This window comes from Phacochoerus africanus, chromosome 2, assembly GCF_016906955.1.
Source record: "Phacochoerus africanus isolate WHEZ1 chromosome 2, ROS_Pafr_v1, whole genome shotgun sequence".
NCBI lineage: Eukaryota > Metazoa > Chordata > Mammalia > Artiodactyla > Suidae > Phacochoerus > Phacochoerus africanus.
Genome location: NC_062545.1, coordinates 279,365,764 through 279,381,304, shown reverse-complemented (window position 1 = coordinate 279,381,304; position 15,541 = coordinate 279,365,764). Strand labels below are relative to the sequence as shown.

At 67.0% G+C, this 15,541-nt stretch overlaps 2 protein-coding genes across 2 annotated transcripts; both read right to left on the bottom strand.

Annotated features, from left to right (window-relative positions):
• Positions 1-939: 939 nt before the first annotated feature.
• Positions 940-4,783, bottom strand: TOR4A (torsin family 4 member A). Its single transcript, XM_047769064.1, has 3 exons — positions 3,707-4,783; positions 3,063-3,292; positions 940-2,343 (listed from the first exon to the last, which is right to left on the bottom strand). Exon 3 carries the CDS (start codon positions 2,304-2,306, stop codon positions 1,059-1,061), a length of 1,248 nt encoding a protein of 415 aa, XP_047625020.1. The 5' UTR covers positions 2,307-2,343; positions 3,063-3,292; positions 3,707-4,783; the 3' UTR covers positions 940-1,058.
• Positions 4,784-5,971: 1,188 nt separating this feature from the next.
• Positions 5,972-14,678, bottom strand: NELFB (negative elongation factor complex member B). The gene is made up of 13 exons (XM_047769063.1): positions 14,312-14,678; positions 13,798-13,961; positions 13,536-13,635; positions 12,975-13,205; positions 11,192-11,377; positions 10,566-10,678; positions 9,920-10,022; positions 9,650-9,745; positions 9,392-9,534; positions 9,183-9,289; positions 6,998-7,139; positions 6,775-6,883; positions 5,972-6,642 (listed from the first exon to the last, which is right to left on the bottom strand). The coding sequence occupies exons 1-13, from the start codon at positions 14,411-14,413 to the stop codon at positions 6,496-6,498; spliced, it is 1,743 nt and encodes a 580-aa protein (XP_047625019.1). The 5' UTR covers positions 14,414-14,678; the 3' UTR covers positions 5,972-6,495.
• Positions 14,679-15,541: the final 863 nt, after the last annotated feature.

Here is a 15,541-nt window from a genome sequence, read left to right as displayed (position 1 = left end):
GGCGGAGAGGCTGCGGCCACTGAGGGGGAATCCGGGATCCAGGAGGGAGGCCCTGCCCAGGCCCAGGAAGCGGAGGGGCCGGGGCCTGCACCTCTGCGGTGAAGTCCGGAGGATCTGCTCAGGTGGTGGGCAGGGGGTCTGAGAGGTCAGGGCCCCCCACTTGGGCCACAATCCTACTGCTGTCACCCCGAGAGAGGCCTCCTTCTGGAGCATTTGGGGACCCCCCTCCCGAATCGGTTCACTGGGTGGGGCCCCTCACCCACCCTTTGCCTTCTGGGAAGCTCCTGGGCCCGAGGCCCGTGAGAAATCCAGGCAGACCCACGTTATTCTTCGTTCCTTTCTTTCTTTTTTTCTCTCTTCCTTTCCCTCCCTCCCTCCCTTTCTTTCTTTCTCCCTTTCTCTCTTTTTCTTTTTGGCTGCATCCACAGCATGTGGAAATTTCTAGGGCAGGGATTGAACGCAGGCCACAGGTGACCTGAGGCCAGCAGTGACAAGGCCAGGTCCTTAGCCCACTGAGCCACCAGGGAACTCCCTAGACCCACAAGATTCCTGCGATGGAGAAGCATCCAGGACTTTTGCCCCAGAGCGAGCAGGTGTGCCGGGGTTGGGCTGGGGTCCGTGTGAGTGAGTGTGAGTGTGTGTTTGCTGCAGAGTCCTGGTCATGTCCAACTCTGCAGAGGACCAGCTATGTGACCCTGGGGTCTGCTCACCCTCTCTGAGGTCATCCATCCTCTGTACCATGGGGACAGACTGCCCACCTCCTGGGTGCACGCCCTGCGGATACTGAAGAATGCAGGCTGAGTTAAGGACCAGCAGGTGGCAGATTGGGGCTCTGGGCGGGCGTTGGAATTGGAAAGCAGCAGCTGGGCGCTGTCCCAGCCCCCCCCCAGCCGCCCCGGCCGCCCGCTCTCCCGCCGCCCTGTGTGAACCAGCGGGGGAGTCAGGGACAGATTTATTAGGGCCTCAGAAGCCTGGGGCAAACCCACAGGGGTCCCTCCCTCCTCCTGCCACCATCGTCCTGGCGACCCGGCCCATTGTGCCCTCTGGCGTCTGCTGTGCTACAGGAGGTTCACAGTGGCCACCACCTGCTTGCAGCCAGTGACGGCAAACTCGCGGCCCGCCACGCGGTAGTAGCTGAGCCGCGCGGCCAGGAGCTCGGCGTGGGCCTGCTCTGGGAAGAAGCCCTCCCCGGCCATCTCATCCCGGAAGCAGTTGACCACATCCCGCTTGTCCAGCAGCAGGAAAGGCACGATGGCCGCGGCCTGCCACAGCGGGTGCTCGCGGACCAGGAGCGCCTGCAGGCGGACGCGCAGCTCCTCCTCGGCCTGTGCCGCCATCGCCGCGGCGCGGGCCCCGTGGGCGCCGTCGGGGCGCAGGGCCAGCGCGCGGGACGCGTTCTGCAGCACGAAGCGCGTGACCTCCGCGCCGCCGGCGCCGCTGAGGAGCACGTAGATGGCGTTGTGGAAGTGGTGTGAGCGCTGCGGCTGCAGGAAGCCGTGCAGCTCATCCAGCAGCGCCTGCGGCAGGAGCTCCACCTCGTCCAGCACCAGGAGCGGGGTCTTCTCCTCGGCCTCGGCCCGCGCCACCACGTCAGCTACGCGCTGCGCCAGCTCCTCCCGGCAGTCCTGCGCGGCGCGGGGCTCCGGGCAGTGGTGTCGCGCGTCGTACTGCAGCACGAGCGCGCTGTCCTCCAGCACCGCGCGGAAGTGGCGCGCCAGCAGGCGGCCCACGTGACTCTTGCCCACGCCGCTGGGCCCGTGCAGCGCCAGGAGCAGCGGGCGGCTGTGCACGTGCGTGGCCAGGTAGTCCCGCAGCAGCGCCACGATGCGCCCCACGGCTGAAGGCTGGCCGAACACGGCGCGCTGCAGCGCCTTCTCCAGCCCGTCGAGGTCATAGCGCAGCGCGTTATCGTCCAGGTTCTCGATGGCGTTGAGCACCTGGAAGCCCACGATGGCCACGAGCAGCAACAAGCAGCGCTGCGCGCGGCTCCGGCGCTCCGCCTGCGGCCGGTACTTGCGCGAGGTCTCGGGGTAGAGAACCACGCGGCTGCGCCGGCGCCTCTTCCGCGGCGCCCTCGAGGACAGCTCCGCCGGGCCTTCGAAGGTGAAGAACTGCGGCTGGTGCAGGTCTGCGCGCGGCGCCCCAGGCCCGAAGTCCGGCCCGGCTCCGGGCGTCGGGAGGCGCCGCGTGCGCAGAAGGCACACGCGGCGGCGCAGGCGGACCACGGCGCGCACGGGGGCGATCACGCTCGGGCCGCGGGCCGGGGCCGCGGCCGCGGGCTCCGGGCTGGGCTGGCCGCGGTCCATGGCGCAGGGGCGGCGCTCGGCATGCAGGTCGCTCGCCCTGCCACGAGAAGACAGGGAGGGTCTCCAGACTTGTTCCCCGGCGGCCTGGGACCCCTCCCCGCGATCTCGCCCCGGGAGGGCCCCGGCGTGCAGCCCGCTGCCCCAGAGCCAGGCTCCGGCTCTCCCCTCTGACCAGGAAGCGGCTCCCCGCGGGGCCCCAATGCAAATCTCTCCAGCTCTCCCGTAAACAGCCCTGGGCCTTGAGGAAGTGGCCGGGGGAAGGGGGGGCGAAGCTTATCGGGCGGCCGGCCCTGCTTCCTGGAGGAGGAGTCGGTGCCAACCAGGCGCCGATTAGGGGTGAGCAGGGTCAAGGCCGGACCCCGCCCCTGCCACAGCTCCGCCTGCCAGGCGCCAGGGACCCTCGGCGGCGTCCCTAGCGGGGCCAGGGGACACAGAGGCCCTAGCAGCCCTGGAGTTCAGAGATGGCCCCCCACGAACGAACACTGCCCAGAACTTCTGCTTTTGAGAAGGGGCCCTGGCTCTGTTCCCAAAGCCCCCCCAGCTAGGATCCTCCCAGCAACGCCCTCCCCCCCCCTGGGGGGAGGGGGACGCACTGGCGGAGCCCAGGACAGAGAGGCCCCTAGAGATGGCTGGGGGTGGGGTGAAAAGATGGACAGAAAGACAAGCTGGGAAAGGAGGCATAAGGCCACTGAGGAGACAGCTGGAGAAAGGTGGCATGGATACCCCGGCCACCACCCCCCCCAACCACCCCCCTACCTGCGGCTGCTCAGGTCAGGCTCTTGCTGGCCCCCGTCCCCCAGGGCGGCCCCCTGTCCAGGCCAGAGGCTGGGGCCTGAGCCTCAGGGAGCAGAGAGCGCTGGCTTCCTGGGGAGGGTCCGCGTGGGGTCAGGGGCCTCAATGGTCAACCCAGGCTTGGAGGGGCAGCGACACCTGCGGGTCCCCAGGGAGCGTCTGCAGCGGAGGAAGCTCTGGGGAGGTTTCCGCTTCTGTGCAGAGGAAGTGAGTCAGGGGTGCGGCACGGGCGGGACTTAGGCTGGACGGAGGCGCCAGAGGGGGAGGCCTGGCTGGCTCGACCAGGAGACCTGGGCTGGTGGGTCACCTTGCCTCCTCAGCCCTGCAGCCATCCCTGCCCTCCTGGCTCAGTCCAGGCCCAGGACACCCAGTGAGGCCAAGGGCATCACCTCCCCTGGGCCCCCACGTGCCCTTGCACCTCAGCCTGTCCTCCACAGACCCCCGCCTCCCCAGGGACACCTCCGGCCCCTGAGTCCCTGCAGGACCCACGGAGAGGGGCGTGGGTGTGTCCAGGGGGCCTGTAAGCAGGAGTGCAGGCCAGGCAGGGTCCTTCGGGCTGGGGTCCTCCAGCCCCCCCCCCCCCGATGGTGGGGGAGGCACACACGCACAGGAGGCCTTGCTTCTGTTCTCTCCTCTTCCACCAGGCCTGGGGCTCGGTCGCTCTCATCGTCCCCTTTCTCTTCCCTGTACCCCAGCCTAGAGCCCCAGCACAGGGAGCACATGCTGGGACAGAAGAGCCAGAGCTGGCAAAGACCTATGCATGGCTCAGGGCCCTGCTAAGAGCACAAATTTAGAAAGAACTTGGGCCAGGAACTGGCAGATGGAGGCCATGCCCCCAGCCCATCTCTGCACAGGGTGGCTTGCGGGGGCACCCCCTGCTCCTCCCCTTCTGGCCAAGAGACCTGGTCTCTGCCAAGCTCAGTCTAGAAGCCCCTCGCCGAAGAGCCGGCCTGCCAACCAGTAATGTCCCCAAACCAGTCCTGCCTTTCCGCCCAGCTGTGTCCCATGGGTGCTGGCAGTCCTGAGCCCTAGATTCTGCCCTGCTCAGGGCCCCACAGCCTCCCGGCCCTTCGTCCCCCACGCTTTTGCCCACACGGGTCCCTCTGCCCGGCACGCCATCCCCCTTCTCCCAGCTTCCCTCCACCTGCCCTGCACAGACCGCATCAGGGAAATGCAATTTCCTGGTCATGGGCTTGGGGGTTCCCTTCTCCCCAGAACATGGGGTTCCTGCCTGTCCACATGTCCAGTGCCCTCTGGCGGGACCACTGAGAAACCAGCCACGCCTGGCTCCCCGGGGCCGCTGCCCCTCTCTGTGCATGGCCGGGTGCTTAGGGGTCCGGGCACCTCACCCACGCCAAGGCCTTCCTGAGAATGAGAATACGGACAGGACGCTGTCTGTCGCCAGGTCCCTGCGGCCCCAGCAGGAGGGTGGGGTCCTTCGGGGTCGGGCTCTGTGTGGTCTCCAAGCTTCTCTGACACAAAGACGCCAGGGCCGCCTTGCGGGGCAGATGCAGGAGAAACAGCAGGCGGCGGTGGCCAGGCCTGGCTCCAACTGACCAGCTGCTGCTTCCACCAAACCTGGGGCGCCGAACCTGGGGCCCAAAGCGAGGTCAAGGGCAAACCGCAGCCCCAGGCTAACGCCCGGCGGCCCTCCCTGTATTTTTGCCTCCATCTCCAGGGCCCACCTCCTGAGCCCTCAGGACCAGCCCCACCCCGCCCCGCACCCCCCCCCCCGCGAGCCCCCCATTCTTCCCCGGCGCCCCAGCCCCAGCTTCAGGTCAACCTCATCTCCACGACCCCTCCCCTTGCTGCCCACTCCTCACCCCTCCAGCAGTCCGGGGCGGGGGGGGGGGGACCCGCCGAGTTCCCCAAACTACCGGCCTGGAGGTAAGCAGGTCCCCCAGCCACACACATGCTCTTCTTCCGGGCCCCCCAGTGTGGACCCCCTCTTCCTCAGACCACACCTCCCACCCCTTCCTCCCTAACCTCCGACCTCTGCTCAGGGGTCCCTGTCACCACCCCCCAGTCCGCCCTGTGCCTGACATCCCCTGAGCTCAGCTGCCCCTCCAGCCGTAACCCTGGGGCTCTTCTCGCCCCATCCTGGCAGCTCATCCCCCAGAAAAGCCCCACCCACTGGGCCTCCGGTCCCTGGTCCCTTCGTCAGGGCTGGTGCGGAGCTGGGCCTCCCCAGCCGGTCTCTGGGCCTCTGACCGTCTTGCCCGTGAGCCTCAGAGGGGGGGTCCCTCCCGAGTGCCAGCTCCCCCGAGGCCCAGTTCCTCCCGCACCCGCTCTACCGGCCCCACCTCCGCCCCAGTCCTGTCTCCCAGCCCAGGGCCTGGCTCCCTGCTTCCTGGGGAAAAAGCAGCGGCTGGAAGGGGATCCAGCAACTGCAGCCCAGATCTGCCCCGCCTGAACCCAGCGACACCCCAGCCCTGCTGGGCCCCGGCCACTCTGCACTTACAGGGTCACTCGTGGCAGCACACACACTGCGTGCTCCATCCGCGCCCCCCCCTGACCTCCAGTGCCTGATGCCCACGCCCAGGGCCCTGCTTCCCTCTGTGACTGCCATGGTCTCCAGCCGCACCTCCTCCTGTCCCCCCCACACACCTGAAGCGCTGCACCAGCAAGGCCACAGTGACCTCCACACAGCCTGACCCTCAGCAACGTATCGCTGTGCAGGATGGGTGCTGAGGCTCACCCATGGCCGTGCCCAGTCTCGTGGCCCCAGTGCAGCCAGACCCGGGCCAAACCATCCATGGCTGCTGCCCTGGGTAGGGCAGGGCAGCCAGCCCGTGCCAACAGAGGAAAGCACCTGCCAGCCTGCACTGCAAACAACCCTGCGCCTGCCTACAAACAGCCCATCTACTGCTGGATTTACCAAAACGCCTTTTATTTACATGAGTAAAAGTGTCACCACGAGCCACCCGCCTGGCTGAACCGGGAGCACGTCACCTGAGGGTGAACCGAGGCAGCAGGAAGGGCCAGGCCCTGACCCCCAGGCGGGCTACTGGGGAGCATCCACATGGGAGGACGCCCTCGGAGAGCAAACCCGGTGATGTCGCGCCAACCCACCAGCCACCTAATTCCCCTCGGGCCTCGGAAAACAGGTGACTTTTTCCCAAGACACTGCCTGCCTGCCCAGCAGCACTGCAAACCCACAACGCAAGGCGGGAGCCAGCAGCTGTCCTGGGCCTGGGAGCACAGACCCCGAGCTGGCAAGGGCTTGCAAGCCCCTTCCCACGAGAGGCACACACCTCCCGGGTCTGAGTTCAGGCGAGGCCGAGGGGTGGGCAGGGGGGCCCTGCTCAGCCCACCCCCAGGCCCATCCAGGAAAGTCGGCCTCCTGGCTCTCGCAGGTAAGGGGGTCTCCTCTGGCCGAGCAGCCCCAGGCGGAGCCTCAGAGCACAGCCGGGGCAGGCACGGCCGGGAGGGGCAGCTCCAGGGCCGGGGTCTCCGTAGCCTGGGCCGGGCTTGGCTTTCGGTGGTCCAGCTGCTCCAGCTTCTCACCGAGCTGGGAATAAAGCTCCTTCACCGCCTCTCCACTCTGTTGGGGAGAAGCACGTGGCTCTGGGGCCGGCCCAGGGCAGCTTGGAGCGTGTACACTGGGCGCACACGTCCAGAGGGGTAGGCCGGCCCAGGCAGCCCCCTGGGGGTGCCAGCGGGGAAGGGTGCCCACCTGGCCAGTGGGCTCCAGCGCCTTCTGCAGGGCCTCCAGCTTGGACGGGGCCACGCGCTGGTGCAGGTGGATGAGGAGCCGCAGCACGTGCCGCTGCACGTTCTCCTTCCTGGAAGAGGCCACAGCCGGTGGCAGGTTGCAGGGCCGCCCTGCCCCCAGCTGCACCCGGTGCCCCAAGCCCTCCGGCCCGGCTGCTGTGGGTGTGGACCGAGAGAACGGGTACCTTGGGGAGGCGGTAAGGAGGAAGCCGTCGAAGAGGCTGCTACAGAAATCCTCCAGAGCGAACTCATCTGCCAGCAGCGCCAGGTTCCCGGTGAGCAGGTGCAGGAAGATGTCGCTGAATGCCAGGTCGCCGAAGGTCTCCACTGCAAGCACAGCAGGCGTCCCCAGCTTCCCCACCACCCATCGCCCACCCGGGACCTGTGAACTGGGGGCCCAATTCTCCTGAGAGCCAGAACCTGGGCCTGGACAGGGAGACAGATGGGGGCAGGGGGGCGGGTCTATGCTGCAGTACACAGGGAGGGGACGAGAGCCTGTCACGCCTGGCTCCAACCAGCGGCCAAGAGCCTGGACTCCGTAGCTCCGGCAGAGGGAAACCTCAGCAGACCTGCCACTAGAGAAGAAGCCAAACCACCATGGGGCAGCCCAGCGAGTCCACCAGGTCACCGTCGGCAGCGTCCTAGCGGAGAGCAGACAGAAAACGGGCCTTCTCTGTTTGAAGCCACGGCCAACAAAACTCAGGAAAAGACGGCCAGAGTAACGACCAACAGGTCACACTCATCACCGGTGACAGGACCCCTGGGCCTGTACTTCCAGGCACAGCAGCTGCCACAGCCGCCGACACACTTCGTGACAACCCGAGCCACGCAGCCCCTAATTCAGCGAGAGACGGGGCGCCCCTCCTTGCACCAGGGTGCGCTCTTGCCCTGCAGCTGACTGCAGTCTTGGCGGACCTCACGGCCAGTGGCCAGTTTCCAGGACATTCAGGCAGGTGTGTGGTCACGACAGCAAGGGACTCGCCAGCAGTCTCCATGGAACAAATGCCCCGATTCCCCCAGCAAAGCCCACGCGGCCCTACAGACTGCGAGACCTCAGGGGCAGCCAGGAAAGGCGAGGCAAAGGGGGCCTCGTGTGACCCCTGATCTGACAGACCACGTGCACGAAGACGTGGGGGACAAGTAGGGAAACGCAGCCGGTTCTGTGGAGACCTCGACCCTGACGGATCACGCGCGGCTGTTGAGACTGTCTGTCTTTTGCCGGGATGCCTGCCAGGCTGCCCAGGGCTGGGTGTGGGCTTCTGTCCAGACACCAAGGGGATGGCGGCCGCAGGCGGACCCCCATGGAGGTGGCGCTGCGTGCTGGGCTTCCCATCCGGCTCTCTTCCAAGTTCATCGAAAATTCCCACAAGAAAGTTTAAAAATGAAGAAAATTTTAAAAACCCACATCCACCCTTACTAGTAAGGACCTGCTAGCAACGCCAAAGCAGGAGGCGGCCGCAGAGGGGCACCCGAGCCACTGGGGGTCCCACAGACACAGTCAGACAAGAGAGACACAAAGGTGTGAAAACGAGGAAACCCTCAGTTCCCTCCAAACGTGCTCCTGGAAGCCCCCCGAGGCAGGCAGACACGCAGACAAACCACAGCCCCCGGGCGACCCCCCACGTGCTGATCCCGGGGCCAGGGAACACGCTACCCGCGTAGGAAGCCCCTGCCCCCGGATGGGAGATGGCCCCGCTCGCTCCAGGGGGCCCATGGCATCACAGGGCCCTCAGACAGAGAGGCCAGAGTGGGAGCCAGAGACCCCAAACGGGAGAGGTTGGAGGGGTGAACATGACGGGCCTGGAGCCAAGGATGCGGCTCTGAGGAGGAGATGGAGGGGACGAGAAAGGGAGTCTGCCAGAGTCCGGCTCCAGGGGCCAGCCCTGCCTTCAGCCCGGAGAAACGGGTCGGTGGAGCGCTCAGTCAGATGGTGGCTGGGCCGAACGGAACACCCGCAACAGGCAGCTTCCTCCACACAGAAGAGTCGGGAAACAAGGCCCCGACGTGAGGCCAAGGACCCAGATGCACGTTTAGCGAGCGCTGCCCCGCATGAGCCTCACAAAGAGGCGGCAGCACCCCGACAGGACCTGAGCCAGCAGAGGCCCCCGGACCTGCCATGGGGGGAGGCTGGCTGCTCCCAGAGCCCCTCCTCCCAGCAGGTCCCCCGAGTCCCACTCAGTCCTGGCTGGGAGCCCCTCCCCCAGGCCGCTGGAGGCTTGGGGGGGCTCTGAGGACTGGCAGGGCTCCCTGCCCTCCCCGGTTAGGAACACGGGGGAGGCTTCCTGAGAGGCCACGGCTGGGCTCCGCTGCTGGGCCAAAATAACCACCAAGGGAGGCGGGCGGCGGGGCCAGGGCGCCCGCAAGACTCACCGAGCCCCGGCAGCAGGCGCAGGAGCGCGTTCTTGTTCCTCTGCTTGGTGATGTGCAGCACGTAGTACAGCCCCACCTCGCAGGCCATGCGCTGCTCCTGCAGGAACCTGCGCCCGAGCCCCATCAGCCCGGGAGGAGCCCGCGGCCTCCGCCCCGGCCCGGCCCCGCCCCCTCCCGCCCCCGGCCCCGCCCCCCGCTGCTGCCCGTACTTAGTGAAGCTCTCCGGCAGCGTGCTCGGGTACGTGACGGGGGCCTTCTCCTCCGCCGGGAGCTTCTGGTCCACGTTGAAGGTGTGGTCGTCCACCACGAAGGACATGAGCGTGGGCAGGAACCGGGTGACCAGCTCCACCTCCTGGGGCGGGGGCCCAACAGCTGTCCCGCGCCGGCCCCGCCACCCCCCTCCCTCCGCGCATCCTCCCAGCCCACGCGCCCCCCTCCTCCCCCTCCCCGACCTGCCTCCGCGTTACCATCTTGGGCTCCTTGAACACCTGGCTGTCGATCATGTCCCAGGCCCCCTGGCCCAGCGCCAGCAGCCTGAGCAGCAGGAGGAGGTCCGGGCTCTCCTGCAGGGAAACGCTGAGCTTCACTGGCCAGCGGCGCCCCTCGCTGCGCGGGACCCCTGGCCGCCCTCAGGCGGCACACGCCGGGCGCCTGGCGGGGCTGAGTGCTCTCGCAGCCTGGGGTCCACACCCCCACGTCCACCAGGAGGCGGCCCGTGGCCAGCCGGGCCTGCTCACCCTGGGCAGCATCTCCTGGCCGACCAGCTCCTGCAGGTGCCTGACGGTGCTCAGTGACAGGGTGTTGATGGCGAAAGGGTCACACAGGATCATGGACAGGTCCCTGTGAGGACACGCCACAGCACTCGAAAGAGACGCTGCTGGCCCGCCACATGGACCAAGCCCCTACCCCAGACTGCCTTCAGAAAGCTTGGCGTTTGTAACCCGCCTGAGCCAAGTCAGCAAACTGCAAAGCCACCAGTTGTTGTAAGTCAAGGTCCCACTGTGACGGAGAATCTGACCCAGATTCCAAAGACTTGGGCAGATCCCCCCAGAGACAATTCCAGGGAAGCGAAGCCCACCCAGGAACCAGATCCCACTCTAGGCACAGCAGGTCCCCGGGGCCCAGCCACCCACCACCCCTCCGCTCACAGGCCGCCGGCTCCACACCGTGCACACGCTAGAGCCCCAGCCTGGCACCCAGCTCGCCCGAGCCCGGGACGGCCTCGTCCCCAGCAGCTGAGTCTCTCAGTCACGGGCACAGGTGCCAGGCAGTGCTAAAAACACCCTGAACTAAACACCGCTCCTGCCTAAGGACATGTGGGGCTGGACGCCCGTGGACAGAGGACCCTGCGGGGCTGGGGTGCCACACACAGCCAACACTCACCCCAAGACTTGCTCTTGCCCTTTCTTTACTCCGTCAAGAAACCCCTGAAGCTCCCGGGCCCTCTTGCCGTCCACAAACCGCTCTCGGATGCAAGCGTCCAGGCACCAAGTGAACTGCGGGGACAAAGGGGTGAGGACCCAGCCAGAGACCGCACCCTCCCGGCGGCAGTGACACTGCCTGAGCCTTGAGGTGCCCACTGGTACCGCTGAGGCCCGGCCTGGTGCCAAGCCCCAGCACAGCACAGAGGAAACAGACCCACGTCATCCCAGGTCAGGTGGTGCAGGGAAAAAGCAAAATTTGTGTTTCGTTCTTTAAGGGCCTCTCCAGGGTGCCCGACCGGCAGGAGGAGGGGGCAGTGCAGTCTGAGTGTGACACTCACTGCACAGGCTCTGGGAGGCGACACCATCTGGAACAGAAAGCGCTGGCCCGGGAGCACGGAGCCGGCCGGTGGGCAGACCCCAGAGCTCTGGGGGGACACGAGAGAGCGGGGCTGCCCCAGGGGAGCACAGGGGGGCGCAGAGGTGGCCGGGGGTGGGGGGTTGACGCAGAGCAGCCGGCTGCGGGCCGGGCACCCCAGTGGGACACGGCACCAGGACCACTGCCCCCGAGGGGAGGGGGGCACCCACCTTGTGGCAGGGGTCCACGGAGCAGATGTCGCCGACGTCGAGGTCATGCAGGGACATGAGCAGCTCAGCGCGCAGCGTGCAGTAGTGCACGTTGCGGGTGCGCAGGAAGAGCGTGCGCAGGAACTGCAGCACCATGTCGTACAGCTTCACGTTGCGCCCCACCATGCGGGTCAGCTTCTGCACCACCTGCCGGTGACACCGTGGCGCGTCACCAGGCCAGCCGTCCGGCCGCCACCCACTGCGGGTTGAGGCCCCCTCACGTAACATTAGCTCGTGCTGCGTGGGGGCGTTTTCGGGTTTTAGGGAGGCGAACCCCACATCTGGCCCTGCTGCTTCTCGGAGAGGCCATCGGCCCAGGACCTGACTCCGCTAGAGCTGCCAGTGCGCGGAGACCAGCACCCGGAGCCGCCCCGCTGGGGCTCCACCTCCGCACCTGCCCCTACGGGGCAGCAGCCAACAGGATGCGCTCCCCTGGGGCTGACAGGCCATGAGGATGCACAGTGCAAGCTGGGGGACACGCAGCAGGAGCAGACACCCGCGGGGACAGCCCCCTACCTCAGGGCCCCGGCCAGGCCCCTGCAGCAGGCCTCAGGGACCCGGGCGAGCCAAGCAGACCCAGAGCACGACCCAAAGTCTCGGCACCCAGCCCCAGCACCTCTAACGCGGAACAGGAACGCGCACGGCCTTGCACAGCCAGGCCTGCCCACCGCCACCAGGAGGGGGCGACACTCGGGCCGCGGGCAGGCGGGGCACAGAACTGTGGCCCCTGCAGCCGGCCCACCCGAGGGCCCTGGGTAACCTGTCAGCGGCCGCTCGCTCTGCCCTCGCACTTAGGGGCGGCAGGAAGGCCCCAGCCCCCAGGGCCCCCTGGCTGGAGGGGAGAGTGAAGGAGGAGCAGGACCACGCGTCCCCCAGGACAAATGCCAGGCAACGAGGGCAGCGCTCAGAGGCACGCTCAGCGACCTGGCCAGGAAGCGGTGCCGTGAGCACTGGCCCGACGTCCAGGAGAGGTTAGGCGACACCTGCCTCACCGCACACACACGCAGAGAAGCCCAGGTGGGGAGGCCGCCTGCGAAGGCAGCAGCCAACGCTGCTCGGCCAACATCTGGCCTCTTGGGGTGAAGGGTCACCCTGCCGCTTGGCCAGCCCCCGGACCCCGCCTCACCAGGAAAGGCCTCCGACGCCTCCGACGCCCCCGACCTCACCCTGCCTCCCCAGCGTGCTCCAGGGAGCACTCAGGGCCGCCTGTCACCCCAGACACCCTGGCCTTTGCCCCTGCCTCGGCTCTGCTCACGCCCGGAGCCAGCTCCTCCTCACCTCCAGACGCCACCCTGGCGGCCCAGCCCGCCTCGCCCCACGGCCACACGCCTCCACAGCCGTCAGCCAGCCCTGGAGCCAGCCCTGGAGCTCCGGGCGACTGACAGCAACGTCTACTGCATGGAACCGCCCCGCGTGAGAGCTTGAGGACCCAGGCAGTGCCCTGGCCTCCGAGGCAGTGAGTCGCCACCCAGAAGCAGGTGTTGAAACAAGGAATACCCAGCATAAAGAGAGGAAGATCCCCACGGCTGAAAGAAGACACAAGAGCTTAACGCAAAGGCCTGCCGAGCTGCCCAGTGGAGGCAGGTCAAAGACCCAGAAGACCCACGCCAGGCACAGCGCTGCGATCCAGCCGCGCCAGGCCCACCGCCCTGGAGCAGACAAGCCAGCGCTCACGGGAGTGGGAATGGCGCTGGCCAGGGTGGCCCTAGACATGCCTGCCCCGCACAGCCCTGCCCCGCCTCACCTCACCCTGGCGCCTGGTCTTGGGGGAAGGACTGAAAAAGTTGTGCAGGACGGAGAGCTCGGGGCTGAAGAGCGCGTTCTCCTTCTCCACGATGTACTGTTTCAGCAGCGGGGAGACCTCGTCGCCGAAGAGCGCCTGGTTGTCCTGCCAGATCTGCCGCTTCACCTCCACGGCGCAGGCCCGGTACAGCTCCTTGTCAGCCATCACCAGCTTCAGCTTCTTCTCAGGCACCTACACGACCCCACGGGCCACCTGTGAGCAGCCCCTGGGCCCCAGGGGTCTCTCAGGACAAATCACATCCAGCCCAGCCCAACCCACGGGGGGGCACCTGGGACTGGCCCCCCAGGCCCTGGCAGGTGTAGTCAGCGGCCATGCTGACTACAAACAGCTTTTACCCAGAAAGAGCTCCGTGCCCCAAAGCACGTGCCCAGCTTCAGGCGGCGTGGCTCAGGGAGAGGCCAGCACGGAGACAGGCCTGGAGCTGTGCATCCGAGGGCAGGCAGCTCGGGAAACCTCCCAGGAGCCAGCCGACGCCTGGCCAAGCTGGCCTCGCAGATTTACCTTAGGCAGGTGTTTCATGACACACATCACCACCGGCTGCAGAGACGGCATCTTCACCAGAGAGAAGCTCTTCTCCAGAAGCTCTTCCAGCTTCTTGTACCTGGAAAAACGGGCACGACTGAGGGAGGCAGCACAGAACAAGTCGGAAGCAACTACCTACCTGCCTGACCCTAGACAGGTGGTGTGCGCAGGCGGGACCCCGGGGGACATGCAGAGCGTGAGTGTGCTGGGAGGGGGCCGCACATCGCACCTGCCCACCTACCTCTCCTCAGCCTTCCCCTCGGAGGCGATGGCTGACACCCGCTCCAGCAGCTTGTCCCGAAGCTCATCAAACACCGACTGGTGGAACTCCAGCCGGGGTGTCCCATGCAGGTCCAAGAAGGGCAAGGCCGACTGCAGGGAGGGCAGCAGCACACCATTCTCTGTCTAAGGAAGCGGAGGGCCAAGGTGAGGTCGATTTTGCTTACCCCGGGCGGCAAGAGAAACCTCAGCCACAGCCACTTCTGGCCAGGCACCCCTATGCTGAGTACACAGGGAGGCAGCTACAAGGACGTTCCCAGCTGTGCTGGCTGGGCTGTAACTGCAAAAGCTGGAAACCGCTCAGATCGCAGTCGACGTCGTCCTAGTTCAGGACACCCGGTTCCTCCCTCCCGGGGAAGAGACGCAGCTACCTGCAGGGAGAGAAGCCCGCCCACTTCCCACGGACCCCGCCCCCCCGCCGGACTCACACACCCAAGCCACCGGCCTCTCCACCCGGCCCCTCCACCCGGCTCCACCTGGAACTGCTCGATGGCCTTGAGCGGCTCCGTGCAGTTGGTCAGCGTCTCCTTCAGGTCCTCGCCGTTGGCCACGCCCAGGTCCTGCAGCCCCGCGAACATGGCCGAGGCCCCCGCCCCCACCCGGCTCGGCGCCCCATCCCCTCCGCGCTCCCCGGGCGCCGATCCGGTAGCCGCAGGCCCGGCAGCTGCCCGCTCGCCAGGGCCTCGGGGGCCGCCCGAGCTCCTCTCCCCGGCGCCCTCCAGCTCGGCCAGGTCCCGCCCGCAGCGCGGCTCCGCTTGGACCGCAGCTGCCCACTTCCGCCCCGCACAGCCGGGTCCGCCCGCCAACCGGCTCCCCGGAAACGCCGCCGCCGCTGCGCAGAGGTTCCGGGAAGCAGAGCCACGGCCGGCGCCTGGCAGAGACCCAGCGCGAAGCCGACGCCCGGACGTCGCGCAGGCCCCGGACGAAGCCCCGCCCCGCCCCGCGTGGCCCCGCCCCCTGCGCGGCCCCGCCCAGCGACGCGGCGCCTGCGGCCTCAGGCAGGTGCGGCTCCTGGGCCCCGAAGAACCGCGGGCGGGGTGCTCTGGGACGCCTGCGGGAGCGGCGGCGCCTGCAGGGTCGGCCTGCTTCGTGGGTTTCAGAAGGAACATTTTAGCCGTTTTATTTGATTTTTTTTTTTTCTGTTTTTTCCAGGGCCGCACCCGCGGCATGTGGAGATTCCCAGGCTGGGGGTCGAATGGGAGCTGTAGCCTCCAACCTACGCCAGAGCCACAGCAACGCCAGAGCCACAGCAACGCCAGATCCGAGCCGCGTCTGCGACCTACACCATGGTTCATGGCAATGCCAGATCCTTAGCCCACTGAGCACAGCCAGGGATCGAACCCACCACCTCATGGTTCCTAGTCGGATTCGTTAACCGCTGCGCCATGACGGGAACTCCTGCATTTTATTTTAATTTTGAAAAATCGTGTTGCTGACCTCATGGCAGCCTTTTGATGTTGAGAATATTTTTGCTTGAGAAAATGGAGCCCTGCCACCCTAGAAACTCCCTGCCCCTGTGGCCCTCTCTCTTTCTGGAACTTGGTTCCCTCCTTGTCCAGCCTGACCAAGCTCACAGCTGAGATCGAAATCTAAGTGTGCCTCAAATTGGGGAGGGGGTGGCCTTGCAGTGACAGCATGCCAAAGGATGGCTGTCCTCTGGTCACCTTGAGCACGTAACCCCCTGGCTAACCCCAGGTGGTAGGCCC

Coding starts and splice junctions, on each gene's coding strand:
- TOR4A (XM_047769064.1), bottom strand. CDS start 2,306: ATGGACCGCGGCCAGCCCAGCCCGGAGCCCGCGGCCGCGGCCCCGGCC.
- NELFB (XM_047769063.1), bottom strand. CDS start 14,413: ATGTTCGCGGGGCTGCAGGACCTGGGCGTGGCCAACGGCGAGGACCTG. Junction 11,378..12,974: donor AGACCAGGCGCCAGGGTGAG/GTGAGGCGGGGC, acceptor TGTCACCGGCAG/GTGGTGCAGAAGCTGACCCG. Junction 9,290..9,391: donor CTGCCGGAGAGCTTCACTAA/GTACGGGCAGCA, acceptor GCTCGGGCGCAG/GTTCCTGCAGGAGCAGCGCA.